This window comes from Chelonus insularis, unplaced genomic scaffold, assembly GCF_013357705.1.
Source record: "Chelonus insularis isolate UGA/USDA-ARS -01 unplaced genomic scaffold, ASM1335770v1 contig_356_pilon, whole genome shotgun sequence".
Taxonomy (NCBI): domain Eukaryota; kingdom Metazoa; phylum Arthropoda; class Insecta; order Hymenoptera; family Braconidae; genus Chelonus; species Chelonus insularis.
Genome location: NW_023276521.1, coordinates 406,453 through 431,576, shown reverse-complemented (window position 1 = coordinate 431,576; position 25,124 = coordinate 406,453). Strand labels below are relative to the sequence as shown.

Below are 25,124 nucleotides of genomic sequence, written 5' to 3'. Positions count from 1 at the left end.
AAATTATCAACTGTGCTGTCTAATGAAGTATCTACAATAAAGACAAATTATTTCAAAATATTTTATATCATTAATAGAATGAAAAAATTTTCTCTTCAATACTTCTTTTTCAAAATCATTTTTTTCATTGTTAGTTAAGATTTAATAACTAGACAAAAGGATCCTTATTAGTTATTTATTATAATATAAATGATTTTGTCTTGGTTTTTATAAACTAAATTTATCAATATTTCTTATAATCTCCAACATTAAAACACTTCACTTTGTTTCTTCATTGAATAATTAAATTAAAATCTCCACAATATTTCATTAAATTATGAGTAATTATTAAAACAGCCACAAATCATTAAAAATTCATGAACTAGAACGAGAGTTCTCCGTGATAATTGACCTTCCTCTCCACTTTATATTCCAATTGTCGTCTAGGCATTACAAAATGTCATTGTGAAATTTCTCGAAAATAATAATCTAGTGTGACCCAGAAGTCCAACGAAATGAATGCAAACAATTAGATACAAAGTAGACGATGTGACGTAGCCACTCCCCTTAAATTTAAAGGTTGAGTTCATACATTTAGATATAAAACCGTGTGGTAAAGAGGAAGACCATAAGCATGAAAGAGAAAGAAAGAGCGAGAGGGAAATCCTGCACGACCTAGGAGCAACTCCAGTCCGGGAGCAGTAAATCAGTCGGGTGGCCCACGAGGAATCATCCCCTACCGTGTTATGGATGCTTAACCCCACCGACCCAACATTAGGTGAGATTTTAAACGGAGATTGCGCCGCGTGATATATCTCGCCGATTTCGTTGTCTTTGAGCCTGTCTAAAATTAAGGGTTATCTATTCAGAATCCCTGAGAGAATCGTTTCCCCTTGAATACTCTACACTTTGAAGATTCGAAAGCCAATCCAATGTATTTCGGATAATCGAGGAAATTCGATATTGTCAAGCTAATTACCAAAGGGTATGATGAAGAATACATATTAAATAATCCAATTAGATTCTAACAATCGAGTGTACATGAGCACATGACCTCGTTGAACATTTTGTTGCATCCAATTATTCCTAAATAATGTTATTCCTATTTCTATTTATCTTGCAATAGTTACTGAAGTTGCAACCAAATTATGTTACTCAGTTCTAATCATAAATCCATTAACACAATGAATAGCTTGATGATAAATGCAAATTCTCTGAATAAAGCATCATTTTTGGGGAAACTTTTTAATTATTTTATAGATTCATCAAAAATAATCAATGTACCAATCTACTAAACATCAATCATATTATAACATAGATATGAACTAGACTGTTGCTTGAAAAGTAAACATGCCTATTTTTGGTAATGTTGATGACGTTGATACTGAATATGGCAAAAGAAAGTTTGAAATACTGAGCCAAAAGCTAAATTGAATCACGTCAGTAAATAGAATGATAGAACCTGTAATTAAAAATTTACAATTCTTATTACGATAAATTAATTTATTTTAAATATTCATAGAAAGATAATAATTTCTGCTGTAGTTTCATAATATCAAGATTATTAAATTTTAATACGCACAATAAAAATGAATATTTGTAGACTTTTTCAATACAAATAAGATTAATTTATCATCTCAAATATACTATATCAGTTGTAATGAGGAAGATGGAGATGAAATTGTCTATAACTTGTACTTATATACAATTTAATATTCCAAGATTTGAAAATATTTTTATCTTCTCTACAAAGAGCTTAACATAAATAGAACATTCATCCCTTTGTATTGGAATCGTAAATAATTTTCATTTTATTTATCAATTCAAATTTTAGAAAAAAGAATAAATCATTTTTTCCAAGAGAATACAATAACAGAAATATTATAATAATTATTCTCTTATCGATCATTAATTACTCATTTTCATCCTTTTTCAAAGTTCATGAATTAATAAAACATTTATTACTTCATGAAGAAAAAGAAATGATCATTTCGTAAACATTGTCACAATATGAAACCAAGACTTTCTTGAAACAATATCTCTGATGAACTCCATCAGCTATTGAGTAATTAAATTATTAATTGATGTAGTAACAATATCTCCAGATAGTTAGGACCATAATTCAGATCAGACTTTGGATTTAATTCTTTAAAATATTTTACTCGGATATTAAACTTCACATTACATTTGTAATCAGAGTAAAGCCTAGATATCCAGACCAGAGTCACTATCTCTAAATTTCGATGCCATTTGCACCTAAAGTGCACATTAAAACCGTAACTTGGAGTCACGATAGATCACGTGACTATACATATCCATATTCAACTTAAAAGTGATCAATAATTGATATCGACGAAAAAGTGATTAATTGAGCTTTTAGATCTGAAGCTTTCGAAGTTTGAATTATTGTTGGAGTCGTTTTAGGAATTAATAAGGATTAATTTGTTGAATTTTAATAACTTTAGTGCATCAAATATTTAAGTTTGGAAGAATTTATAGCAGAATGCCATTTATTTCTATTTTTTCAGGTATTTGGAATTAGTTTTTAGGTCAACAGTTGATAACTATTTCAACAAAGGGTATCCAACTTCGTTAGGCAATACTAAGTGTATTTTTAACTGATATTAATCTTTCAAAAAGCCAATTTTGGAAAACAGAAATATTTTGAATTTTATTAAATTTTTAATATTATTTAAAAAATATCTTATCAGAAATATTTCTAGTAAAAATTACCTATGAGTTAATAAGTCTCAACAAGTGTTATTTTTCTTAATTACTGTGAATGTATGATAGGGAAACCGTCTCTAATAAAATTCTAAATCAAACAGATAAAAATACAAATTAAATAATAAAAAAACACAACAAAATATCATAAAAGAAATAAAATGAAACATAAAACTTTTTACAACAATTTTTTTTGTTTCATTCTGAAAAAAAAAATGACTGAATAATTTTGTCTTCATTAAAAAAAGAGATAGGTGTGTGTGGATAAAAAGAAAAATTTAATTAACTCTGTATTTATTATCTAAAAAGCACTAACATGTTTGCAATGTAGTAACGTTAACTGCATTAACTATGACTCAAAAAAAAAGTTTCTTGAAACAGCTTATTCATTTTCAACGTTCCAATTGAATAAAATTATCAAATCCTCGTGAAAGGGAAGGATTAGTAATTACAAATTCAATTACAATATCAACTATTATCGAGAACTTATTCAAAATTTCTTTTTTACTGGTTTTGTCTATCACTGATCACCTTTTTCTTGCTAAAGTCATAGCACTTATTTGTAGCTGCATTAAATTGTCATAGAATAATAAACATATTTAAAAGATTGCTTTTATCACATCTAAATTATGAGAAGTTGGATTAAATTGGCGGTTTTTATGAAACAGCAGTTGATTTCGATACGCGCAGTTCTTTTGCCATATTGTCAGAATTTAAAACCTTAGACGAAAAATATTGGGAAATGGGCTACTAAATAATATTTTAGAATTAATATTTTAATTAATGAACAGTATTTATTTTTATTTAGAACTTTAGAAAGGTGTTGTACAGTAATTTTACCTATTTGCTATGATGTTCTCTCTTGGAGAATCTGCCAGAGACTGATCAACAATTATCCTAAAGTACTTATCCTAACTAGAAATATGAAGTGTAGTCCACTGATGCCAAACAGATTTTTATTACTATTAGAAATTTCCCTGAAGTATTTTTATCATCCTTTATGTTGGGTATTCCCTTAAGTCCTAACATCTTTAGACTATTCGTCAAACTTTCAGTAGAATAATTTTTGATAAATAAATATTTCAATAAAAAAAAAGTTTTAGAGTAAAATTAATAATCATGAACCTTGATGATGTCGTAAAGATTCCAAAAATACAAACCTTGAGATTGATCTTCACTGTCGAAAAGAATGAAGTTGAATACTGGATATGGTGGATATTTTGCGGCGTCCATCTTATTCATTACTACTTCACTATCTCCCAATGTATCAAAATTCTAGCCCTTTAACAATTAAACTTATATTTTAATTCTGTTTAAGATCTGCTTAAAATCAAAAGCAGTCTATTTATTTTTTAACTTTGTTGAGCAAATAGCCTAAACTCGGATGTAGGTCAAGTTCAAGAACTTGAGAAAAGCCAGAAAAACGGAAGTTGCTTGAACATCTATCTTGTGGGATTTATACAATATCTGTGCCTGAATCTCATGAATTATGAGTCAGGTTCGTATTTTCACTTTAATACCATTGTACCATAAAATAAAAGCGGTGTTCAATAAATAAGAAGAATGATAATGTTGTATTTACGTAATAACAACAAAAAATATTTTTCCTCATATTCTTGCCGAAAGTTAACATTTCTCTCCCAGTTTTCGAGCCTACAACTTAAGGAGTAATAACATGCCCAAGTAAAAAGCGCTCTATCTTGTTCTCTAGGTTACAGTATACTATTATTTATTGGCATTTTTACTCAAAGATAAGTTATTTTCATGCAGCTAAAATATACTTCATCAGCAAAATTTTTATTAAATAAACTGATGTACCGAAGTAATTATTGAAGAATATTTGAAAAAAAATAATAATTTTTTATATAAAATATTGAAAACGTTTTTCAAAATTACTTTTTAATTAATCTGAAAACTCTTTATTACAAATTGATTAATTAAAATTTTATCAAAATGTTGTTTTTACACTAACCATCATTTCCCTTCATCCATATTTCAGTCCAGATATTAAATACTGATGAAAAACGGTTTGATATTTTAAGTCGCATGTCGAATAAATTTTTAAATTGATCAGTACTTTCAGATTACATACACGCATTGATAAATATGTAAAGTATTCAATTACTCGTACAACGGAATGAAAGTATAACGATAATCCTCATGGTATTATTCAGTATTAACTAAATCCTCACAAAATTTTAATGAAAATTATTATTGCTAATTTTTAAGCCCATAAAATAGACAGCCGAACTTTTCGAGAGGGTCGACAAAATTGTTTTCTACCACAAGACTTATAGTCAATAGCCTCTCTTGCCAAAGAACCCTCCTTGCGATCACAATCAACTCAGTTTACGAGGCAATCACCGTGGGGATAGATTTCAACACCCTCCTCACTCCTGTACTTTCAGTTTTTTTATCTCCCTCTCACTCTTCAAGAGGTAGACATTACGCGTTCGTACCTCTGACGATAAGTAGGGTCATTTTCACGATTCACGGCAAACTATAGGGAAAAAGAAGAACGTTCACAAGAGTGAAAACAATAATAGTAAAGAAACAAAAAAAGAATGAAAGAAATAAAATTCACTATGGCAATCATAACACAAAGGGATGATGAAACACAAGCGAGAAAGCCTTAAAAATATAAACTCGTACTTCTACAGCTGTAATATTCTTCAGATTATCCGTTCATTCCCTTCATGTTTTTCACTAAGGCAGAGTGAAAAGTCGTCGATGAAAAATCGTCTGAGCTTTCAACAAGACACGTTGGGATTTTACTCTTTTCTTTCCATCTTTTACTTTCACTGGGGATATAAGACCTTACGGTAACTTTGTAGACGGGTTATAGAAATCTCTCTCCTTTGCTTCAGCATCTCCAACACATGCAAATGTATGTATGTATAGCCGATCAAATTGGTGATTCTAGGCTCAATAAACAGGCCTCTGTGTATCAACCCTCACATCATCAAATGTTACTTGAACACTGGTCATCAAGTACACGCAACAATAAAGCTACTCTTGACATTTTACCTATATGTCAATGAATAAAAGTTGAAGTATTTTTGTCTTCCACTTCAAGTCTGTAGGAAAATTACTTCGTAAATATTATTCAGTTTTTATTTGCACATTCTACCAATGGTATGAATGAGTCAATAGCTATTAACGTTTTTTTTCTCTATTGTTTTCAATGATTTTTGTTTAATAAATAAAAGCCAAATTTTTGGAATTATTTGAATTAGTTTGTAAAAAAAAATACATTTTAATTGAAATTGGAAAAAGAAGATGATTAATAAACGTTGGTTACTACTTTTGTTCCATTTTCTCATTCATTACATTAGTAAATAATAATTTCAAAAATGAATGATTAAAAATTAATGAAATAACTAGTTATGAACTGATCTCATCAATTCTAGAAATAACTCATTGAAAGAAGAATATTTACAATTATTGAGTTAATTAAAAAAAAATTTTTTAATTTGATTAGATAAGTTGGTGAAACACTTTAATTAGTTATTTCAATAAAGATTAGTTTATTTAATTAGTTACTTCTTAATTTGCACATCTGAATATGAATTAAAAACAATTAAATTTAATTTTTCCCTTTATTTCAAACTATTAATTGACATGAAATTTTATTATCAGAAAACAATAACAACATCTAGGATAGATTGAATTAAACCTTCAAACTAAGAATGGATTCTAGAGATCTAATTAAATCTGCTTTGATATATTTAATTTAAATTCAAGATTTGATGAGATCTATTCAAATCTCGTCATCTGTTTTCAAACTTTTATCCAGTTCATAGTAGAAACAAATATAATTTCCATTAAAATAATATAATTCATGAGCATCTAGATCTGTTTTCAGAAAACAATTTGCATTATCTTGCATAAGACTGATAAAAATGAGTAACATGTTAACGATAGTTGTAAATGGACAAGATCAATTATTTTAAAGAGCATGATGATAGCAACAGTTATATGTAATGTTGCCATGAGGGGTAAAATGGTGAAGGTTCAAACGTTGGTCATACTCTAGCTGGAAGCCATACACGTACTATGATAATGAAACATATGGGTTGAGTAATAGATTCACATTATGCTACACTAGGGACTCACACGATTCATGACGTATTGCTGAAGCTCGACGAGCTTAAACAGCTTGCACTAATTTAGCATCACTGTTTCCCCGTGTTATGAAAGCTTGTCACCGTAAATGTAAGACGTAGTTTATGCCACTTCGATTCCATCTGGTATGAATTCAACTCAAGAAACTGAATTCACTAAACCACACACGATACAGATAGTACCAGGGTTAATCGTATAGCATGAGCATTGTAAGCATCCATCAGATTCTACCTTGATGGTATATATTTGCTAAGCCGGATCATAATGAAGTACATATGCGATTGACGAACAGCATCATAACGTTCAAGAATCTTGCTAAGCAAAACATCCAAATGAAAGATATTTTGATGCTAAATAAACTACAGATAAGATATTCTAGTTATGTGAATCTCACGTCTTCGCTATTACACAGCAACTTAACGGCAAGATTGTTTCACAAAGTTCATTTGCATTTACGTGCGTAGCTTAAGCCGTTTTACCCAATCCACAACCACCATTTCTCTTTCTTATGTCGGTGAATTCGTACGCGAGTTATATATCTTAGACATAAATACGGTATGAATGTACATCTCTTGATCGACCAAGATACTTGTACATCATTTGCAACATGTGTAATATCTTGTCGTGCAATCACGTCATTCTATCAATTTACTTGAACTCTTGGTTTCAGAGTAATCTGATATTTTGTAAATAATAATAATGATGAATGAATTCATTATTGGCAGAAAATTGGGTAGGGAAAAAGTAGAACAATTACCAATTCTTTAGGGAATTTTTCAGTCAAATGGAAAATTATCTAGAGAATTTTTACATTAGCTTATTATCATTATCTCTTTTTTTTTGTAATTATTTCATGTAATCATGATTGCCTAAAAAACGATAAATAATTAGCTGAAGAAATATTAGTTGAAAATATTTTCTTTCATGAATTGCATTTTTGCTTAATTTATAAATTATTCTTTTTTTTATACATTAAAAAAATAATTTAATTACCTACCTCATCATTTAACGATCGAAAAATGCATAACAATCAAAATTAAATCAGATCTCAACTAAACGTTAACTTCAAATGAAGCTGTCTAATTTGAAATTCAATTGTTAATTATTTTAATCGTTTAATTTTCTTTTGAATCAATGAATTAGAAAAATTGAGCAAAGAATGAAAACTTAAAATATCTACAGCTTCTTCATTTAACACATATCAACAAAATATTCTAACGTGTTCAATAGCATAACATTATTAGTGAGATATGTAAATGTCATAAATATGTATTTAGATAAAACCACTTATATTACGTACAAATATCTGGCAGCTGAGATGCTTCTGATAGAAACCGAAACTGATGCAGTTTGCATGTCAGCATGACACGTTCTGTCGACAGCTAAGAGGTTGAGAGCCACGAAAGTTACAAGAACTCTTGAATTCCTTCATTCAGGAATTTGACTCAATGTCATGATGGTAATGGGCATTAAAGTGTTTGAATTACCTTCACAAATTTTTTCATTTTTTATTCTCCTGAATTTTCAACGTTTTATATATCTTGAAAAGAAATGTCGAGCGTAAGATTGCATTGTAACCATATAACTGTGCACATTTTTCATGAAAAACTATTTGTCTTTCGTTTTATTCACTTTAATATTACATTTGTAATTTATAAATACAGCAATAACCATTAATAAAATAGTATATTCTCACAGTAATCGTTAGAAAAAAAAAAAATTAAATTTAATCAATCGTCAGAAAGAAGACTGTGATAGATATCAACGAACGACGAGACTCAAATATCTTCTTTCAGGAAATATCAGCGACTCAGTTTTCATCACCTACATGACAAGTAAGTGGTAATGACAATGGTGTTGAAGAAATTAATAAAATTATTAAAAATATCATTTTATTTATTTATTCTTTAATATTTTTAACAACTATAAAAATCTTAGTTTTAAAACAAAAAATGCACTCAATGTTTTAATGAATTTTCCATCACTTTTTGAGTTGTTCAGAAAAAAGTAGGGTAAGATGGCCATGCTAGTTTATTATGCCATGTAACTTCTTTTAAATATTGTTACTTCAACATCTAAAAAATACATTTGTAAGAATTAATAATCAAAAAAAGATCTTATTATTAAGATCATTACGTTAAAATGTTTGTTAAAAAAATTTTTGTAAATATTTAAGCACTCAAACACTAGCATGACATCATTCTCCTACTTTCTGCTAATTCTATTTAATTCTCATCGAATTAAACAACAAAAAAACATTCACTGGGAATTAAACTAATTAAATAACTCAGTACAAATCGATCGGATTAATAATAAACTACTAATTATCAGTGATAGACACTACATTGCTTAAATCAATGATTCTCAACTGATTTATTTGGAGTGAGTAAAGAAGAAATAGAACAAAGTGCACATGCATCCATAAATAAATCGATAAATGCATTATCCTCCTTTGTTTAGCTCCATCAAATACTAATGTAAACTTATAAATTAATAAAACAATGGCAAATTTTTCATCCTATTAAATTAGAAATTAATTTAACATTTTTAGTCGTTTTTTGTAGAAATATGTCTTGTTTAACATATTATTTATCATAAATTATTGAAAATACTTAACTTTCCTTGCGACATAAGAACTTTAATCGGTCTGTTTGGGTGAGCGCACAGTTTCGTTTCTCTCACATTCAAGTATAATCGTACTTCTCATCTAAATTTCAAATTTTCTAATGTGTATTTTTGACCTGGCGTTGCTCGTTCTTATCGGCGAGAGTGTAGTTTGAAATTTAAATCTGCAAACCTCCGGTTACGAACTTTCAAATGTTTTCTATACGTTTCAACGCGCACCTCTTTAATTTCCTATGCACACTCTATTGATTTTTTTTCCTTTATTTACACTTCGTCAATTTAAATTCCACAAAAACTAGCCGAAAATATAGCCCCACGGTTATCTATTATATACGGTAATAATATTTGTTGAAATAGTGATTATCTTTTGATAAATTGACCGAATTCTATTTTGTTTTTTTTTTGTGAATTGAAATGAAATAATATTAAAAATATAAAAATATATATGACAAGAAGTGGTGTATATAATTAATCTTTGTGTTGGAATGAAAAATGCATGACCAGAATAAATCAAAGAATTTTATTACCGAAAATTTGTGATGCATCAAATAAATATGAATGAACTAATTCAATTGAGATGCCTTCAGCTATTTTCATGATTTTTTTTTAAATAGATGAAAAGTACCACTTAATAAATTTTTAAATTATTTCTCAACACAAAATGACCTGACAATATATTTCAATCATAATTATTTTTTAATATTTTATCCATTGTAAATCTAAGTGTTTAAACACTCAACACTTAAAGTGTTTATAATGTTAAACGCCATGAACAAACTATTGCAATTTTGCAGACGAATTTTAAACGCTTCTTGCCGTTTACCAAAATACTATAGTTTGCTTATGGTATTCAACATTGTAAACACTTAGGTATTTTATTATTAAACACTTTAAGTGACGTATGACTAAACACTTGAATTTTTCTAGATTTGCAGTGTCCTTTACATTGTTATCTAATAATTTTTAAGGAAGAATTCTTTATGTTATACTCATATAACGTCTGTTCTTTTTTTTTTTTTTTAATTTAAAAAAATAATTATCCATTATTTTTTAGTCAAGAAAAGGTCTTTCCATATCATGATTACAATGTCTCTTCAGTAACTAGTTTATTGATAAATATGACTTTTAGGTAGAGCAGAGATTTCAGAAATATCAAAATGATTTATGAGATTTCATTTATTAACTGTCCATCTTCTCTAACAGAAAATATTCCATGAATGGGAGCAATATTGTATGTTGTATAAATAAAATATCACAGATGATCGTACAACAAATGAAAATAATATGAACCGTACCTCCTTCTATTTTGAATTGAGCTAATGAAATTTTATAACACTTGAGTTCATTTCTTTAATTCAATGTTTTTTATAGAATAAAATGTGATAGAAACGGAAACAAATGCATGACAAAGCGCATTGAGATAAAGAATAAAAATCAAAGTAAAACACAACACAATCAGTATTTCGTACTCTAAAATCCGACCTCAATCATTGTATTTCAAAGAAATGCAGACGCTAATGCAAAGTACTTACTAGTAGTTCTTGCACTCTCGGCATTGCTCTACAACTATATTATCAAGATCTGGATAAAGATTAAATTAGAAAAATTTATGCGGGCCTCCTTTACTGTCCTCACTACTTTCCCGTAATGAATTCTTTCGTACCGTTTCGTTTCTCAAAGAGAAATACTAGGCTTGGTGTCTGCGAACAAAAAGCAGTAATAATTGGGACATGGCTTTATTCGACGACAGAAACAAAGTGGATTGTCCTTATTCTCTTTGTTTCCCCAAGCTTAGTTTTCTCTCTCGGCTGTTTTCAGACGTTGAATTCCTTCAAGTGTATCCAAGAAAACTCGTGCAATAAGAACACCTACTGGTACTCTAGGTCTTTCGCCTCCTCAACGCAAAGACCCGCGGGCTGTTAAATTGCGGGGCGGCGAATCGTAGTGTTGGCTGGTATACAATACTGCCTACTTATTTAGAATATTGCCAGCATACATCTGCATAAATTCAGTGCAGGTTCACCAGTATTCTTGGCCCCGTGTTGTGGCTCCCTTCATACACTGTAAATCTCATGGCATCGTGTATAAAAAAATGGGGGAGTTGCTTTCCAAGTTGATACAGACTGCGCATTTCTACTTCCATTTACCATCACCATCTTCATGAGTCGAAAGAATAATGCTCTTTTTATGTTCTCTTCTTGCCTTTATTATATCGATTCTCTGTAAGAACCAAGCCCATAAAATATCTTTAATACCTGCAAAAACGTCATTGCTCCAATCTATTGATCTTATTATTTATATTATGAAGTATGTGTTGGAGAACATAAGAACCAAAAAAATTTAATGAGTTTATATCAAGGTTGTTGGTTCATGACCGTATTTATATATTACAATAAATATCTTTATTAAAACGTTACAAGCATGTTTAATTTCAGATTTGAGAATAGTTATTTCGATTTAGCTAACAATGGTTAAACAGTAAAGTAAAATAATAATCAACTTTCTCAACTTTCATCTTGGATTTAGAATATTGAACTTTTATTCAGGCATAAAGTTTTCAAGAATACCACCTTTACTTACATGATAAATTTTTCCATTTCAATTCCTGATAGTTTGATGACCCGAAATAGGAACGAAGATTGGTCTATTTCTAATCCAATATTGAATCCAAACTTGAAAATCTTTATTCAATATGAAACCAGAAATAACTCAATCTATGTTACCACTAGGGTGACTATACACCAAATTTTATTTTTTTCTATTTTGAAGTTATACTGACTCACCATCAATCTTCAGATCTTAGACGAATTGGTAGCAATTAACTGAGAAAAAATGTCAATAAATAAATTATTTCTGAACAAAGGAAAGCTTCAAATTTCGGCATTTAAAGAATCAATAAATTAGTGAAACAAGTTTTATATTCAATATTAGGAAACATGAGAGTATTTTTTTATTTGTTTTTTATTCAAGTATAATTATTCCAATGGTTCCATTACATTAATTAGCAGTTGAATTAACAAAAAACATTTTAATTGAAAAGTATTAACTGTCAATTTTAATCAAACAAATGGTAATTAATTAATAATAGCGGGTTTATTAGTTCAGTAAATTGATTAGTGACAGCAAATCATTTTAAACAAAGCGTAAAATTAATTACAAAATTACTTTATTAATTTAAGAGAAAATTGTTACATAAATATTTATAAAAATATTGTTAATAATCTAGTGATAACTTCCCACTCTTGACAAATGAAGTTCGATGAAAATCATCATCAACTATAGTACATATATGTTTGAGAATACAATTTAAGCTATCCAAATACAATATTGATAGAATACAACAAGGGTTGTAATTTGGCTACAAAAATTTTTATCATTTTTGCTCATAGCGTCAACAGAGTTTTTCATTTTTCTTTTTAATTTGTTAAATACTGCCTTTTTTAAAGTATTTGTTTGTAAATTTTTTTTTCAATCAATTCGGTTATTGTTAATTAAAACTTTTAAATTTTTTATTTGTTTTTTTTATATTTTGATTATCCACATTTACCGAAAGTATGATAAAATATTCCATTATTGGTTATACAAAATTGATTTATCAAGAATGAATAAAAATATTTATTAGAAATTTTCAATAAATCACACATCTGAAGGAAACCAAAAAATATCAGTATTTTATGTATTTTATCATCAAATATTTTTAATAAACCACAAAAAGCTTATAATACAATGTAACCATTTTATCTTTTGTTACGTTGAAAATTTTATAAGTTCACAAAGTACTGTTTATTTTCTATAAAGTAATAAAAAAAAACTTCCCGAATAAAAACTAATAATTCTTTCACTGTACCCAAATTTATTATTTCTCCAATCATATTTATTCTGGCCCACATACCAAAAAAAAAATATAATCTCTTCTATTTCACAATCCTTTCATAATTAAAATTAAAAAATGAACTTTAAAAAACGTTTAAATAAAAGTGAGTATTAAGAACCTAAAACTAAAGCTCTAGATTCAGTGCAATAGTAGGTTCCGAGTTAAAATACATATTCAAATTGAATTGTACGCGCTACCAGACACGTTGATTCGAAATCATTCAGTGGCTCAACCAAAACTGCTTTTCGCCTATGATTCCCAAACCTTCTCATCTAACTCTCTCTCTCTATATATATATATATAATTCGTCGCTACGAACCGACTAATCGAAATTCTCGAACGAGAAGTCAATCTAACACGATCACTTTGCATATGTATCAGAATAACGCGTTAGATTATATGCCATTCAAACTGGAATTTAGAATTTTTGTCATTATTTCATTACTCACACTTAGATTACAATAATAATTATTTTATGAGTTTAATTAATTCTTTATTTATCATGTAATAATCTCAAATTGACCGACCTCATGATGAAATATTAATCGTAAAAATAACACCTCTCATTAATTTTGCTGTAATCAAAACGCCGATAAAACCACAGTTCCATTATTGTTGCTGATTCCATTTACACTCAATAATTAAATATGTATATGTATAAATGTATATAGGTGTGGATGTTGATGTAGTGAGAGATATGTTCTCAATGAAATGAAAAGATGAATACAACCCTTTAGCTTCAAAATAGCTACAGAATTAATTTCCTACGTATAAATATATCAATCAATAACATAAATTCGGATCACATTTCAATTACCCATTCAAAATGGTATACTACCATGTTGCTCAATTTTTTACCCACAAAAAATCCGTCTGTGCAATGAAACCTGAAAACTTTCAGTGAATTTTAATTACATGATTGATAAAACAGCAAATAATATTTATTCAAAAATCTATCTGTAGGACGTAATCAACTGGTTTGATCAATTTGAATTTTTTTTCAATTGTGTGAAAAAATATTTTTCACCTTTCAAATTATTTCTCTTTATGCACATTTTCGATATATTTTTTTTTTATTAAATTACCATCATTTAGGTCATACAATAACATTAGAAAGGTAACTAAACTTTTTTTTAAAACCATTCCAAAATAATCTACTCAAACATTTCATCTCTTTTTTACTTCTCTGAAGAACTAAAAATTGAAGCAAATCAAAAATCAATAATAATTTTATTTTTAATAATAGAACTTGTAGTGGTTATTTCCTGAAATGTACCACTTTTGCTGATAATGTAGAGTTTTAATACGAAAATAATATTCACTGAGATGATCAATCTTATATTTACTAAAGTTATTTTTCATCAATTACAAAACAACATTTTATCGAGATGATCCCTTGAAATGAAATTAATATTTGCCAGAAATAGAATACACATCTGTGTATTTCAATATATAGTTGGTTATTCTGTTTTGTTGTGATATTGGACGAATATCAGCATTGCTGCATCAATGTAATTTGTGAGGTAAAATTCGAGTAAGGTCTGTGCAATTATTTATGATGAACGTACGCTCACAGTGTACATATAAAATAGAGTGAGGACGAGCCAGTCATTCGTTGACATGACACCATCATATATGTCCTAACATTTACAATCAATGATGCAGCACATATAGTATCTATATTATTTTCTCCAACTCATACATCTCCTCTTTTCACAATGTGACGTTTGACATAGCTAACTTAGTCTTTCAGTACATCCCTCTATTTAGTTTTACATGCAACTATCGATTACTCAGGATCACAAGTTTGGGTTTACATCCAACAAGTTCATTCCTGTTTTAGACATCACACGTAACAGCACGATTCAATAGACGCATGTGATATCCATTCAATAATTTTTTTTTCCCCCATTCTGCACTATTTATACACTCTTACTGATCAATGTAAATACTTTTTAGTCTCATTTAATGACTACTTTATGCGATAAATAGAATAAACTGAGCGATTATGGACCATTAAAAAAAAGATAAAAATAGAATTACTCGTTGGAAATGTTTTTTTTAAGTATACATATTGAAATAGTTTATTTCACATAGTTCAACATCACTTGTATTCGAGTTCTTTCTCTCAAGCCTAAATGGAAAAATACTTCATTATTTTTAACCCATTAAATATTATTTTTTTTTTGCTAAATCCAACGGATGATGGTTGTGATGTTGAAGATGTAGGTTGGTGATGATGAACACCATCAATTATTTGTCTACAAATATTTCTTTTTCATAAAATTTATATTAGAAGCTACTTGTTTATTTGTTGAAAGCAAATTGTAATTTACTAGGAATGTTCTGTCTCTTCTCGGTGAATGTTTAATGTGGTACGCCAGTTTTGGAACATCCTACGTTTGTGATTTATTCCGAATTTACTCCTGCTTTTCAATTTTCCTCGGTTTAATTGACTGGTTTTGTGTGTTCATACAACAAAATTGTAATTATATTTCCCAGTCTTATTATCACTGTAATAATAAATACAGAACTGGTATCAAACAAAATAAACATGTGGATGTTTATAACAGAAATCAATACCTGTTGAGTAGGGTAAACTTGCCTAAATCGTACTCTTGGAGAACACATGCCTGATAGACAAAAAATAATTGAAAAAATCACATCAAAACAAGAATAATTGATTATTTGCAACAAATACCAATATTTTCACATAGTTGAATAAATGAATCTACAATAAAAATAAACAAAAAATTGAGTTTTATCAACATTCAGGATTTATCAAAAATTAAAGCCATTTTATTGAAAGACATGTTTGTTTTGTTTTTATGAAAATATTGCAGAAAATTAATGTAAAATTGAAAGTGCAATTCATTGAAAATTTAAATGTTTGATTTAAAAAAAAACTAAACTTGAAATTTTTTTGTTGAAAGTGAATAAAAAATTCTGTTCATAATTTCTGCTATAAAAGCATAAACACACTGCCACTTATCTTATTCAAATACTTCAAGAAATAGAGTAAGAAAAATATTTTAATCATATTTCCTTCTTCAATCAATCCTTATCCTTATCAATGAGTATTCATCAAAATTAATCGACTAGGTTTTATATTCTAGTATAGAGAAACTAATAAAGTCATTTCTTTCCATCATTGATTTTTAGTATTATACATTCCAACATTTCATTTGTAAATTTGAAATGTTTACTAAAACTTAAGAGATCTCTTTTATAGCTTAGTAATTCAAGTCTCAATCGAAAATGTGTCTTCTTGAGCCATAAAACTCTCATTTTATTGTTCTAATTACATTCTGTTACATTCATTATGTATATTACAATAATTAGATTTTCATTTATGTTCACAAAATGAGACTAGTACTCTAATAAAAACTAACCCAGTTTCACTAAATTTTTTTTAACTTATCAAATTATAAGGCACGTGTGTCTAATTCACTTAACATGGTTCATGGTAGAAAATAAATAGGTATTTTTCAAATACCCAGTTGTATTATCATTCAATTATCATTCAATTGTTAATAAATTTATTGTTACCAAAATAACTCTTTATCTAATAATTGATTAAAAACATCAACACTATCAATTCATTCACACTATAGAATATACATTCATTTATCATGTAAAAGAAAGCAACACCTTTTTCATCACCAATTGGATGAAAATATTTTCTTAAACTCATATGTTATTGAATGATATGGATACTTTGATTAAAACTAATTTTTCCAGTTTTTCTTCAATATACATTACTTTCACAAACATGGACTTCAAAAAATGTCAAATACAGTTCAGCAATATATTATTTTATTTTTATGTTTGTTTTGTATTTTGTTTGTGCCTTTGATAAAACTTTCTAACTCAGTCAAATGAATATAATTCATATGTTTATTTTATAATATTGATAAACATTGAAGTATTCATATTTTTCCTATCATATATATATATCTCTTTAACTTGACTACAAATTACCTCAGCATATCTCCATATCATGGATGTGGCAGATGTGGCTGATGCTCAGAACGCGCTGTAAATAAATATTCTCTATTTCATATTAAACGAATACAGTGCATTATAAGAATGCCTATAATTTAAAATGGAAACTGTACTTGCTATCAATGCTCATACACTCATGTAAAATGACTCCAGGCCAAATAAAAGGCAGTAGCAAAAAACATCTAATGCCTTCCATTTTTTCTATTAAATCTAACAATTTCATTGGTTGAAAGAGCAGTGATATGCGATTTCATTTATCAACAAATTTCTGCTTTCTTAATTCTGAATCAATTAGATTTATTCATTTTTATTATGTGTATACTTTTCACTAGCTAGTGGGAATTCTAGATGCTTTATATAGCTAAAAAATGAGTGAATAACATTTTTAGCATATTGTTTTAAACTTGAATGATCTAGACTATAGCACAGAAATAGATAACTTTTTTGAATCAACAAACTATGTTGAAATATATCAGTTGAGATCATTGATTAGTGATGGACGAATTTAGCTGAATGATGTACTATTGATGAAATCATATTGGAGATAGTAATCAAGAAAAATACTGACAAAAGAATATTTGGAAATTTCTGTTCACAGGCCCACCTAAGATCCTGATGAAGCCACGCTCACAACACGTAAAAGCTGGAGAGACAGCAAGTTTTTATTGCAGTGCCCAAGGATCTCCAGCACCACAAATCCATTGGCGCAAAAATGGCAAGAAGATTTCATGTAAGTTTGCCACTGCAGGGGCACTCCAACTGATCTTATTGTCTTCTTACTTTTCTTTTCGTTTGTCCTTTCTCGCCTCAGTGATTTCGTCTACTCTTTACTCAGCTCCTTTCTATCTTTCAAAACTCGAATCAGAAACTCTTTGCTCACTTCCGAGTAGAAGGTTTAATGGGCAAAAGAGAATCGGAAAGGATCTACGCTACACTGATTTCCTCTCCAGCTCCTAAAATACTTATAGCTTTTTTGAAAACTTTTTAAAGTGCTTGGAGATGATAGAAATTGATTAGTTGTCTATTCAACAGCAACGGCAACCAGGTATACCACCAAAACATATCTGAATGGATCTGTACTACGAATCGCTCCGGTAAGGTCTCAGAGGGATGACACAACGTGGGAGTGTGTTGCTGAAAATGGTGTTGGTGATGCAGTCACTGCTGAAGCTCAACTTACGGTCTACGATGGTAAGTCTTGACTTTTTGTTCTATTCAAAATAACAATTCAATCTTTTAAAACTGCTGCAGACACGTTAATGTAAAAACATGTCTGCATAATTAATCACCTAATCGCGCCCCTAAGTTAATCCGTAAAAGTTTAAGTTTCTCACAAGTATTCAGCACTTTTTCCGTTTCACTCTTCTTCTGTTTCTTACAATCTTGTCTTTTTCTCCCTCACCTCATTTTTACGGAAGAACGAACAGCTTAATGGCGCCCAGTTCAGTGGCAAAACGGAAGGTACCTTAATGGGAAAGAAGTACTGCATTCCAAGAAGCTCCAAAGTCTCGACGAGATCGCGTGAAATTTCGCGGAGTACCTTAATTGGTTTCTCTTACTTTTAATTTAATTTAAGACGAACAGGCTGAACAGGCGAAAGTACTGTCGTTGAGAAAAAGTGCAATGAGCAAGTGTAATTTTTTTTACGTGAACTAATCTTTAACTTATGATATGCCATTCTTTTTTAATATCTTCTGAAAATTATATCAAACTGTATTTAACTTATGACATCTTTAAAAGTATTTTACTGATTTAACGTCACGATATATTTCATTTCACTTTAAAAATCGTTTTTTTTTATTGATATTGATTCATTTAATTCTTCTGCATAAAACATGCACATATTCAACCGACACACAGATTTTTTTCAATTAAAAAAAAATGTCAACTTAATTTTTATGCAACAAATTTCTCATTTACAATATTTTGTTAACTATTGTAAATTTAAAAAAAAAGAAACAATTGTATCAACAAATTAGTTATACTTTGTAGTTTGAAAAATTTTCAGTATATATTTACACAATTCTTGTTTACTTTCAAAGCTTCCTAAAGCCTTGAATTTTGTAGTTCAAAATCCAGCAGAAGAATAGTTATTACAAAGTTACTTGATCATTTAAATACAAAGTATTATGCTGAGCAAACGATTTTTATCATTCTTGCATCTCTAAGCTGTAAAAAAAACTCAAGTTATGTTTCTGCTTATCCTGCAGCACAATTTTTCCGAAATATCAGCACTTATTCATGAAAAAGAACATTGAAAAATATTCCATTCTTTAAGGTTTCCTTCTAAGAATTTAAGTCTTAAGTTGATGATGCTGATCTAGATAATGTAATGAAAATTTACCAATTTCATTAATTACTCAATACCATTCCTCACATTATCAATATTCAAGCATTCAAAATGCTAAAACTTCTTTAGTAGTTATGACTTGACTACCTGGTAATGAAATAATCTTCTAGTGCAATTAAAAGGAGGACATCATTCACATAAACGTAGTTTCACACGGCCTATTAACTCGTCTATTACTTTATCCAACTTTTTATCTCAAGTAATCAATATTTTTATTTAGCCATTAAAAATTGGGTGAATGTTTCATCGGTGTTTTTTACACCATGAAGTGAATAATTTAGTCATTAAAATGACATTGAACCAACTAGCCTACTAGATTTATCGATATGGAGCATTTATAGAGCTATTAAACCCGACAGGGTGTATAAAGATTCAAAGAGGGAAAGCCATTATGTGGTAACCTCGGACACTTTTACAATTGATTATACTGAATACTTGGCATATTATAAATGTTCTATCATCAATGTAGAATATTACACTTAAGCAACAATTGTAAAGTCAGATAAAATTAAGGAAAATCGAAGAGGCCGAAGGAAATGAACATAAAGAGACTGGAAGAAAAGAAGTGAACAAACGTAAAAGTTGAAATAAACAGTGATAGCATGAAACGATAAAGATAAAAGTTAAATGGTAACGTAAATATCGTAGTACTTCCGAGCACAACTCCATGGTGTAGTGTATACATATCGCGACATTGTACGTATTCATACATAAGAGTAAGAGCGTAGATGAGAGTAATACGAGGACTCTACACACCACACGCTTCGAGTGTGAGTGGAAACGACAAAAATTGTCGACGACCATTACCGGCAACCGCTAGAGTGTCCTCAACATGTTCACCTGACGCGTTCAACGTGCCACTAAAAATCTGAAAACCATTACAGTACCGTATATACGTGGTAGAATGCAACGTTGCAATATCACAGAAAATAGTTAGAATCAAATTCCTTCTTACTGCTGTTATTTCTGATACTGTTTCCTTTGTTATCGTGGCTAGTTTATCGAAACAATTGTATATGCTTGGTGGGTAGCATTGTGAAGAAGATGGGTGGTGATATGAAATGGAAGAAGATGCCTTTGAATACAAGAAAGCTGCCTATTATCAAAACTATTTTGCCATGAATTCGATTACTTGATATTGGTTTGGAGATTTAATTCTATTGCGATGAAATCGCTTGAGAATATTTATAGGATTTCCGATCATCAATTTTCATTCATTCGTTCTGCTAGAGATATGATATTCAAATAACATAAGAACAATTATATTTGATCTATAAGCATGTTGGTAATCATTCTATGGTATGTAAAGTCTCATTGGAACATATAGCATTCTAAATTACCATTGATTGTAGTGATTAATGACACAATGTATTACTCACTTGGTAGTCTATCTATTTATTCAGCATTATACACCTATCGGTGTCTCTATTCATGCCTTTCTTTTACCTGAAATACTACATATTATCCTATTCATCTTTTGCCCCATTTCCCTCTTCGTATTCTGGGTCTTCTGCCCACATGTGATCCACGAGTCGATATCATGCTAGCAACTGAACCTGTTTTAATTAATTCTGATACCACCTGTGATATGAAATAGGCTCTTAATTATGTATTACGTTAATTGGTCGAAATCTAATCTCTCCTGTTACCAATGTCTGATATTATTCTGGGTATCCTATTCTTTCTACATTCGTGGAGGGTTTCATTGTTGGAAAATGAACCTTTCTCGTTGATGATAATTACTGTTGGGTATATAGAAATTAACTTGCAAATTTTCTAGAATAATCATTGAAATTTACTGAAAAAATAAATATTAAATTCATTTTTATTTGACTGATAAAAATATGATATAATATTCATGATATAATATTATTGTAAAATAATAATATTAGAGACAGTAATATTTATTTGAAACCTGATAACCATAGCAAATAACATAAAAATACATTTAAACAATAACTACTTCGTCAATCGATTGAATTTAAAATGGCTTCAATTTATTCTACAAAAAATTTATTTTGTTTTTTTATCATTTTATTGGCGTGAAAATAAAATTTTTTTGAGGAAGATCTGTTTTTTTACTTTAAAGTAAGCTAGGAGTAGACTTTGGATTTAATTGGTATTATCTTATTTTCCTCGACCTTTTTTGAGCATACTAGAATATGGTGAATATGTTTGAAAAAAAAGAGTAAGAAACTGTTGATAAAATTTTTTGTAGAAATGTTCGTGAAAGTAGCATAATTTAACCAACTGTATGACATTTTTTGTCTTCAATTAATGATACATCTAACTTTCAATATTACCTCTAGAAATCTCTATAACAAAAATTTACTTGAAATTATCAGACCTAATGTCTATAAAAAAGTCACCACAAATAAAAAAATTTGACTTTAGAGAAAATTTAATAAAAATCAAGGAACAAAATTCCCATGTGAGAAAACTTACTGAAAAATTACATTTTTATTCCTGGTCCTCGTATTTTCTGAGAAGAAAATTATTTTTTTAAATAAGTTTTTTTGTAGGTTAAATTATTTTCTGCTTATTTATGAGCTTTTTTAATATTTTTAATTTATCTTTAAAAAAGTTTTTTCGATAAAACATCCAACTTTTAGATTACATAAACCCAAAAAAAGTCATTTCATTGCTTGTTATGATTTATTTAGAAAACAAATTCAAATATTAAAATACATCAATGAAAATAAAATAGCAAGATAACTCTTTCAATACACTTTTGCTTCTCATAATTCTTGCTAATCCTTTTTCTGCTTTCCATTTATTCATTTCCATTTTTTATCTTTTTATTGGAATCAGACTCTGTCAGTGTAATTTACAATATTGGCTTATAAGCAACTAGTAATTATTCATCCAACTTCTAATAACTTCCTGATAATTATTATCGAGTAGTAAATAAAAAACAACTAATAACATCTATATGTCAATTCTCACAATGAAACGTCAACTTTTTATTACATTTGGTTTATGTTCATCGAGAAATCGGTAAACTTATTAATTTCCAACACATAAAACATGATCTTAATGTACAGCTATTATCCAAACACTTGGCTTATTGTTTGAAATACCTTCTACGTGGTAAATAGCAGTTTAGATTCGCACACAAAAGGCTGCAAGTAATACTTACTCGTCTAATGTCATAACGCTCAGCTACAACGTTCTACTGTGGCTTATATGAAATACTTAAAATCGATAAAATAACACAGGAAGGAGGATATCATAACCAACGTTACATTATACAGACCATAATTTTTTCAAGAAATTTAATATTGTTTACTGAAAGATATTTACAGTTTATTTATAAAAATAATGAAATATGAAATAAGGAGAATTGGATGCTATTAAGTATTACTATGTCAATTTATAACAAAGACTTTAAAGTGAACATGGCTTGAGAAATTTCAGAAGGCATTATTTTTAATAAACAATTTTCCTTCAATATTAAAAAAAAAAATATATATATACTAAAAAAGAGTCTATTTCAATTTGTTTTGTTACATTTTATACGACATTTTTCATCAAACTAATTCAATCATAAAGAATGAATAATTTTTGATTATGTTGGAGAAATTTTTAAAGGCTCAAATATTGGTTGAGTTAAAAAAGAAAATAATGAAGTTTAATGGGAAATTCTTTTTTTTTTTTTGAAATGATTGTTTTATTGGAGTGATTGACCATGTGAAGTAAATAAAGAATGTGATAGTTTCTCTAAATTAAATTACTTCTGAGTCAACATAAACCAGGACAATACAAATCCATTAAATAATTAAAAGTTTCTATAGAAAAGCTAGAATCTCTTCTACACATATCATCCATTGACAGTTGAGTTATTTTTTTTCACGTCCCCTTTCAAACATCACTCTATATTTTTCTCTTTGTCATATATACTTAATGTTTCTATATTTTAGATTTATAATATGACAAAAAGGACCTAATTTTTTCCAGCAATATTCTGTCAATTTGAAGACTCTTTTGACAGTTAATCACACGACAAATTTCCATTTTCATCCATCATCATTGAATTTCAATTTTGAAGTGTAGTGCACTGCAATTCATCTCAACGGATCACATCCCACATTCATATTAAAGACAAGGAAATCATGTGACATGTTGAAAGGTTCCTGGCATGAAAACGCGAATGAGAATCTAAGGGATGTATTCACGTACAAACAGAGCAGTGAGACTTGATATACGGTGAGTTTAATGCTACACATTCAGCAAATAGTAGTCATACGAATTATAATGGAAGAAGAGCACTGAAAGTGAGAAAAAGAATTGTAGTAAATCCAAAGTTGTAAGAAGATATTTGACAAAATGGCGGATGTTAATGTTAAAGCATTGTGACGTAAAAGAAAACTGTGAATAGCGCAAGCGAACAATATTTATCCGGATGTAGAAAAGGGATGGGATTTCTGTTTCAAGCTTCAACTCTTTTGTTTCACCCGTAGGGTGTTTTCTTTAGCCTGTCGAGTCTTCCACCAAGCCTTATATATTCTCCTAACCCCTCACTCGCGTTATACTATCGCTGAGTCGGCTGTTTGTTTTCTACCTTATTCATCCTTTACCATTGCTCTCAACTTGTACTTCAGACACGCCTTATTTTTCTCGTGCTACTGTTTGGTATCAAACTCATATACCAAAATTTCGTACCAGTGCCCACAACTGAATCAAATTACACCAACTTTGTCTCCAGCTTCTCCAAGGAAAAAATAGGGGAATGAATACAAGTGCCTGCTTCTGAGTTTTATTTCAGATTATTTCAGTTGGAAAGTTAAAAAATATATACATATATATCTATATACTTATATAGTATATACATGAAATACATATATACATTGATACATAACGAAGAACTAAACTACGGAAGTCCGATTAAACACTGATCCAGGATGAAAAAGCAAGACGAAAAGTTTTCATCGTAGCGAAAGAGCCAGTGTCCCCAGCGAATTTTGAAGGAGCTCAAAGATTTCCAAGTTGAGAGAGAAGCGTGGGAAAGAATACGAAGAAAGAAAAACAAAAAATCAGAAGTAAAAAAGGTGATGGTTCTGGCAGTAGAAACGAGTCTAAAGACTCGATGGCGTCAACTTTGTTAGATCTTGAAAGAGAGTAACTGAGAACAGTTCAGCCCTGAAGGAGTTCAAGAAGAAGAAAAAATAAGTTGAAAGTAACAAAGTACGTGTGTTTGGGGAATTTAATTTTCATTCAAAAAACGGAAGCTTAATTAGTAATTAATTGAAACCTAAATTAGCCACAAATTTGCAACTCCTTCTGGATAAAGAAGATTACCCTTTACATCTTTTTTTTTTATCTTCCTTCATTCGTTCCATTGTTACTGTCATCACACTCCACCATGCTTGTGATAAGATCGACTGGGTTGAAAATTTCAACTATTTGGAATATCTAACTTTTGCAAGAAGTTAAAACTTTTGC

General features: G+C 29.2%; 1 protein-coding gene across 4 annotated transcripts in view; it reads left to right on the top strand.

The window, feature by feature from the left end:
- The window catches only part of Lar (tyrosine-protein phosphatase Lar), a 183,906-nt gene that overhangs the window by 73,139 nt on the left and 85,643 nt on the right, over positions 1-25,124 (top strand). For 3 of the 4 annotated variants that reach the window (XM_035083183.1, XM_035083181.1, XM_035083180.1), the window contains exons 2-4: positions 8,625-8,663; positions 17,931-18,062; positions 18,365-18,523. In XM_035083183.1, the coding sequence (XP_034939074.1) occupies positions 8,625-8,663; positions 17,931-18,062; positions 18,365-18,523 (330 nt within the window). The remainder of the gene's footprint in view (positions 1-8,624; positions 8,664-17,930; positions 18,063-18,364; positions 18,524-25,124) is intronic. The other variant, XM_035083182.1, reaches the window with a different exon arrangement.